Source organism: Solanum tuberosum, unplaced genomic scaffold (genome assembly GCF_000226075.1).
Source record: "Solanum tuberosum cultivar DM 1-3 516 R44 unplaced genomic scaffold, SolTub_3.0 scf00316, whole genome shotgun sequence".
Taxonomy (NCBI): Eukaryota; Viridiplantae; Streptophyta; class Magnoliopsida; order Solanales; family Solanaceae; genus Solanum; species Solanum tuberosum.
Window position 1 is genome coordinate 61,462 of NW_006239240.1, and position 6,983 is coordinate 68,444.

Below are 6,983 nucleotides of genomic sequence, written 5' to 3' on the forward strand. Positions count from 1 at the left end.
AATTTTGGTCAATGTAGTATTTAACTTTCCATATTCCTACCACAACTTTGGAAGTAATTAAAATACTAATACACTATAAAAGAACCAAGCTAGTCTCATGTATTGAAATCATTCATTCATAGTTCTTTCTATTTTCTTTGTCATGTTTTCAGAAAAACTCATAACTTTCAAGACTAGCGATGGTGAGGAATTCAAACTCAATGAGTCTGTGAGGTCAGAAGTCATGAAGAACATGGTACAAGATGTAGATAGTACTTCTAATGTCATCCCCTTGCCTATTGTTGATGGCAAAACAATGACCAAAGTTGTTCAATATTGGAAGAAATATTCGGAAGAAGGTGTTACGGAAGATCAATTAAAGAGTTTTGATCAGGATTTCTTGAAGATGAGCCAATCGGAATTAGTTGGTGTTCTCTTGGCTGCTAATTTTTTTGATGATAAGCAGTTGAAGGAGATAATAATCCAAGAATTTGCTGATAGGATCAAAGGGAAACCAATAGAGGAAATACGTGAAGTATTTGGTATCGTGAATGATTATACTCCAGAGGAAGAGGAGGAGGTCCGTAGAGAGAATGCTTGGGCTTTTGAATGATTTTATAATATTTCCCTTATTTCCTTAGCTATATCCTATTTTTATTGTTATTTTATTTCTGTTAGTTCTATCTTCTGTTGTTCCTTTTTGAAGAAATAGTGCTCGGTTTTGAATGATTTATAAATTATATTGGAAAGAAATTAAAGCTTGTTATGTTATTTGAGAAAAAAATAATTATCCTTTTAGATACATTATTCACTCAAATTTCCTCTAAATAGTCCTAAATTTGATATATATCTGAGCAACTTTTGATGTTTTAATTCTTTTAATATATTGTATATTCACTAGAAATGAGTAATTCACATTTGCGACAGATTAAATTATGAACTTGAGGTTGGAAACATTTTAATGACATATTTCAATAGATATCCGATTCAAATAATTTAGACTACATGACCTCCTCCGTTACCCCATACAACTATGATTGGATGATAGAAAAATTAAATGGTTGAAATGGAGTAATAGCAGTAAATTCGGCGGCGGCGAAGAGGAGGAAAAAGGTTGGATTTACAACAGTCCAGCGCACATTAACAATAGAAGAAGTAAAGAGGATTTTTTGTTAAAAAAATAGAACGAGAAATAAAATTAAAAAATAATTGGCACGTGGTAGGTAATTGTTGGTGTGTGTATGAACTTTCGTTCTTGTACGTGAGATTGACCGAAATTTGGGATATTTTTACCACGTTTAAATTATTTAAGGGGGTGCTAGGACCTCTGCAAAGTTCCTGTGTCTTTTAAAAAATGTGTTATAGTTGAATGGGGTAATGATGCATTTTTTCTCTCTAAATCATAAGACCTAGAATAGTCTCTCCACTTATATCGTGCATGTTGGGAGGACAATTAACATACAAACAAAATAATATGATGAACGTTACTTCCTCCGTCTCATATTAAATATTAGACTTTCTCTTTACATGTCTTTTAAAAAAATCATGAATAAGAAGGTTAGTTGGAAAGAAATTAAAGCTAGTTATAATATTTGAGAAAATTAGGTAGAGTCTTAATTTTCCTCTTGTTTAGGGTATAAAAAAGAAAACTTAGTGATAGCTTAAAGATGTGTCTACAACTATTCAAACACCATTCTCCAAAGTTATAATAACTTTAGCTTTTACAAGACGATACACAACAAAATCTTTCTTGTACCTATCACCATCTTCCTATCTGTTACATATGTTCTGAGTGATAAAGATTGGATTTTTCAAACACCCATTAAATCCAATTACAATAATTTTTTTGTTTTTAAGCAATAGTTTCCATAAATATTCCCATGAACTTTTTTTTCCCTGTTTTGACTTCCTACTTCAACTAGAACAGTGAAAACCTAATGCTCTATAAATTAAACCCTTCAAACCTCTCAGACATTATAATCATTTAAATCTCCTTTCAATAATATTCTCAAAAAAAATAAATTAACATCTCTTATTCAAAAATATTTTTATCATCATGTCTTCTTTAACAAAGTTCTTAACTTTAAAGACTTGCGATGGTATGATATTTGTACCGGACGAGGCGATAGCCATAAGGTCACAAGCTATCAAGAATATGATTGAAGACGATTGTGTTTCAAACGTTATTTCCCTGCCTAATGTCCATAGCAAAACAATGACCAAATTAAAGTGATTGAATACTGGAAGAAACATTCGGAGGAAGGCCTTTCCAAAGACATGTTTATGGATTTTCACAATTGTTCAATTTTCCTATTTTAATGGTGGTGATATTTCAGGTAGAATAAGGGAACAACATAAAGATGATCTGAGGTACGTTTTGATAAATAGTTGATCACAATTTAGGCAGGAAACTCTCATACCTAATAATTCACGTATGAAACTTGAAAAAACAGAATACTTTAGATTTCACACGTGATAACATAATTTTTATTTTATTTTATTTTTACTAGATTATTTGTTGCAGCATAAAAATTATTCAGTTTTTATACATATATCATTGAAATTTACTTAAATGGGTTTTGTAATTTGTAGTAACAAAAATCATTGAACTTTACTAAGGAATCAGAAGTTTTAGGTAATTGAGATTGCTCAGGTTTAATAATCTATCAAATGTTTGAACAAATTTGGAGGTTAACTTATTCACATTTTCTATAATTTGAAGTTGAAATTTATTTGACCATCCACAAGAGTGGTTGGTAATAGTAACTCATGAAAAATGTTTTTTTCCTCCCTTTTACATTAGATAACAAAGAGTAGAAAATGTTAAAATAATTATTTTTGTAATAAAAAATTCATTCAACTTTGCTAATTATAAGTATCATTTCATTTTAAGCTAGATTACAAAGAGTTCAGTTTTCCCTCATTCTTGATCTAACATATGCATTAAATTAAAGATGTGTAATGCAGAAAGATGTACAATTTTGCCTCGTTCCGTGAATAAATTAGTGCATTAATTAAGAAGCTCACATATATGGGAGAAAAATAGAGACGAATTTTATTATTTAAATTTTTTGGTAAAATTTTAAAATTATGGATTCATATATAATACTCTGTTATAGTTTTGATAAATTTTTACATATAAATAAACGATCAAGGAAAAAATGTGATTTTTACCTGGTCGCACAAGTAGAGTTAGACAAAAAATTGTAACGAAAGGCAAAATTGAACAATTTCGAGTATTGTATAGATAAATTTAAACTTTTTATCTGTTTCCTATTAAGTAACTCATTGTTAATTAGGGAGTATATAATCATTTATTATGAGTAATGTAACACCCCAGAAAATTTTTAAGCTAAGACTCGAACCGTTAATCATAGTGAGTTAGATTTTTGCAAGGAATTTAAAATTTCTTGAGTATTAAGGTCACTAGATGTTGCACCTTGAGTTCCAAGAAGAACCTAAGAGAAAAGCATTCAAGTCATTCCTAGTTTTTCTTAAGTTTTGATTCAACTTCAAATGACCATAACTCCTAGTACATGATGAGTTAGGTGAGCTACAAGATAGAAAATTAAATCAGTTCGAGTTCTCTTTCCAATACCACCGAGTTTTCTCAATTCCGAGCTCTGAGTAAAATGTTATGACGGATTTAGTATCATCGCGCAAACCTCACTGCCTGGTGAAAGATCTTTCCGACTCCCAGCTCATTTTAATTATATCTTTAGGGGTATTTTAGTCCTAAAAACCCTTAGGAGGTCATCTAATTTGCCCTAAACGTGTAGAAAATCAGTTTTCTTAAATCTAAACCCTCTAATTCACTCCAAAGTTTCTACGCTCAAGAAATTCAAGAAAAAGCTAAGGCTAGGGTTCTTCCTCAAAGGTTTTCCTTCAAGTGCTGCAAAAAGATGGTTCTTTCAGGTATGTAAGCTTCCATAGTGTTGAGTTTGTTCACCCACACGCCCATCATGTTAATTTCAGCGTTAAGTTCATTCTAGAAAGTTGAAAGTATGATGTTCTTGAATTATGTTCTTGAAATTGGCTTTAGTTCTTGAGTTTTGATAAGATTATTGAGTTCTTGATGAAATCATGTCGATTTTAGAGTTGTTTATGAGTAGGTTTTTGTGTTCCATAAGAAGAGTCGCATACATGAGTTCCATATTGTTATGTAGACCATCGAGTTGAGTTGTTTCATGCCCATAATTCCGCATGAACTTCGTAAGTTGAGCATCCTTCCGAGAAGTGGTATCTTCAAGTTCTAAGCCTTTAAGTATTGAGTTCCTAATTCCTTTTGAGAAGTATCTTTGTGTCATTCCCCGAGCCTACACCCTGGACGTGGCCGGCACTCGGAGACAATTGCTGGCCCCAAGTGGACCCTTGGCCTGGCTTACTTAACTCAGTGGAAGACTTAACTCAACAGAATAAACTCAATGCAATAGTTTAAATGATAACGTCTTAGCCAAAATGGCAACTTATGTCTCAAAACAAAGTATTTGCAAATACATAGATGAGAGACTCAATACTAACTGTCTGACTATCTATGAAGCCTTTATAATACTGAGATGGATGTTGGGACAGGGAAAGTGAAATAACAGAGTCCTCTGGAATGCTAGGAGGCTCACCACTGACTCTGGAGTGCTCAACTGGATCAACGGCGTGCTGGATACTGATCTTGGTTACCTTTGTCTGCATCATAATAAGATGCAGGCCAACTAGCATCAGTACATTGAATGTACGAGTATGCGAGTTGGAAAGCTAAACAACAACTTAAGCTTGAAAGGAGTACAAAGGAACACTTACCTTGGCTCTGTTTAACTCATGAACAACTAAACTCAATATAAAGCAATAAGATACATGCAATATATATAAAGCTTGTAAAACAGTGTAAACAACTTAGTTCGTTAAAGATAAAGCAATAACAAACTCAACTTTACTTAAATATAAAAGTAATATAACTTTTATGGGAGATTCTCTAATTGACAACCACCACTATGAGCCTAAGTGGTGATACAACGTCTTTCCCACGCTGCCAGAACTGTCATATACTTTGCCATCCTATAGAACGCTTAACTTAGTGCGTCCACTAGTCTATGCTAAAAGCATCTTAAGGAGTCATCTAAAAAGTATGATCATTTACTACCCATGATAGCTATATGGTTTATGGAGACTTGAGTTAATATGAACTTGCATCCCCACATCGGTGCTCAATACTACTCCGAAAATATACTTAGCTCATATGTTCGTAAAAACAAAACTCTTTCTTTGAATTGAGATAATTACTCAAAACTTAGCTTAAAAGCTCTCTTGTAATCGATGTTCCCTTTCTTGCTCAAATATGAAACATTTATAAACTCTTTGGGAATACTTAATCCCCTTATAACTTTCTGAGAAATGAACTCAACTCTTTACTCTTTGCTTAACTTGAAACTTGAGCCTAAAAACGAAGTTTAAACGTTTAATAAAGACTATTGAAACTTTAAGAAACTTTGCTTTGACTTGCTTCTTAACTTCTAGACTTGACTCTTAACTTCTTTGGCTTTGATCTTAACTTTGCTTCAATTGGATTATGGATTCAAGGTTCATGATCTCATGTTTACGGATGATTTCATGATGTTTAGATGTACCTTAGAGTGTTGGAAACAACTAGAAAACATAGATACATGACTTAGGAACTAGTACGAAAAGGTGGGGGAAGAATGGGGTGAATTGGCGTGCTTGGCGCTCTGAGAGGCATGGGGCGCCAGAGCACAAAATTCAAAGATGAAGTTGTGGCACTCTTGCTGGCACGTCGCCCCAGAGGCCAAACTTCATACTCTGAAATAGGGCGCTATGAGACGCGTGGGGCGCCAGAGCACAAACTTCAGAGCTGAAGTTGTGGCGCTCTGGCTGGCGCATTGCCCCAGAGGCCAAACATCAGACACTGAAGTGGGGTGCTCTGAGAGGCGCGACTCCCCAACCCCTTGCCCAACAAACTCCGACTTTTCTCCTTCATTTTTCATCTTTAAACCCTCTAAACTTCTATGGTTCTTTCCCCAAACACTTAGGATCATTAGCTACCTCAATACCCAATAGATTTAACCCGAAAAACAACCCGAAAACACGAATCAAATCAACACTAGGCATTCAACAATCAACCAACTAGAATTCAACAATGTTCTTCAAGAACTTCACTTCTTAACATGTAAACAACTCCAAATCGTTTGAATTGAAAACAAGTTGGTGTGTGGGTGAACTAACCCATCACTAAAAGATCTCACATACCTTAATAGGGATCACCCCCGACATATTCCACTCGCAAGCTTGGATGATCTTGACGAATTCTTGTCGTTTTCTCCCTTTCTTTCTTCTTTTCTCTCTTCTCCAAGCCCTAAGCGTATTTCTCAATTCTCCAAACTGACTAAGTCATGTTTTTACCCCAATAAATCCCTAAAATCAAATTAGGAAATTAATTAGAGAAAAGACTACTTTGCCCTTCCCTAAATCCGGATTGGGACTTTCCTCAATCCAACAGCCCAACTTTCGAAAGGCATATCTCACTAATACGATGTCGAAATCGTAAAATCTTAGTGGCGTTGGAAAGATCTCTCCAAGGGATTTCCAACCATATCAAGAGCTGCAACAACATCGGTTGCACACAATCGTTCAACTGCTGCCCTAGCACTGGCTGAGAAACCTGCAAAGTTTTCTGGAGTCAATTTCAAGAGATGGCAGAAGAAGATGTTCTTCTATCTGACTACGTTAAGTCTGCAGAGGTTCATTAATAAACGTTCCTATTATGTCTGATGAAACTCCTCCCGAAGAACGATTCTTGCTAACAGAATGGACACATTCAGATTTTTTGTGTAAAAATTATATTCTGAGTGACCTGCAAGATGATATATACAATGCACAGTAATGTCAAAACCTCAAAAGAACTCTGGGATGCTATAGAAAAGAAGTACAAAATAGAGGATGCTGGAATGAAGAAGTTCATTGTGGCAAAGTTTCTGGACTATAAAATGATAGACAGT

At 34.3% G+C, this 6,983-nt stretch overlaps 1 protein-coding gene across 1 annotated transcript; it reads left to right on the forward strand.

Moving 5' to 3' along the window:
* The first annotated feature begins 232 nt into the window (after positions 1 to 232).
* On the forward strand, positions 233 to 592 carry LOC102600743 (SKP1-like protein 1A). Its single transcript, XM_006360182.1, has one exon. The coding sequence runs from the start codon at positions 233 to 235 to the stop codon at positions 590 to 592; it is 360 nt and encodes a 119-aa protein (XP_006360244.1).
* Positions 593 to 6,983: the final 6,391 nt, after the last annotated feature.

Coding starts and splice junctions, on each gene's coding strand:
- LOC102600743 (XM_006360182.1), top strand. CDS start 233: ATGGTACAAGATGTAGATAGTACTTCTAATGTCATCCCCTTGCCTATT.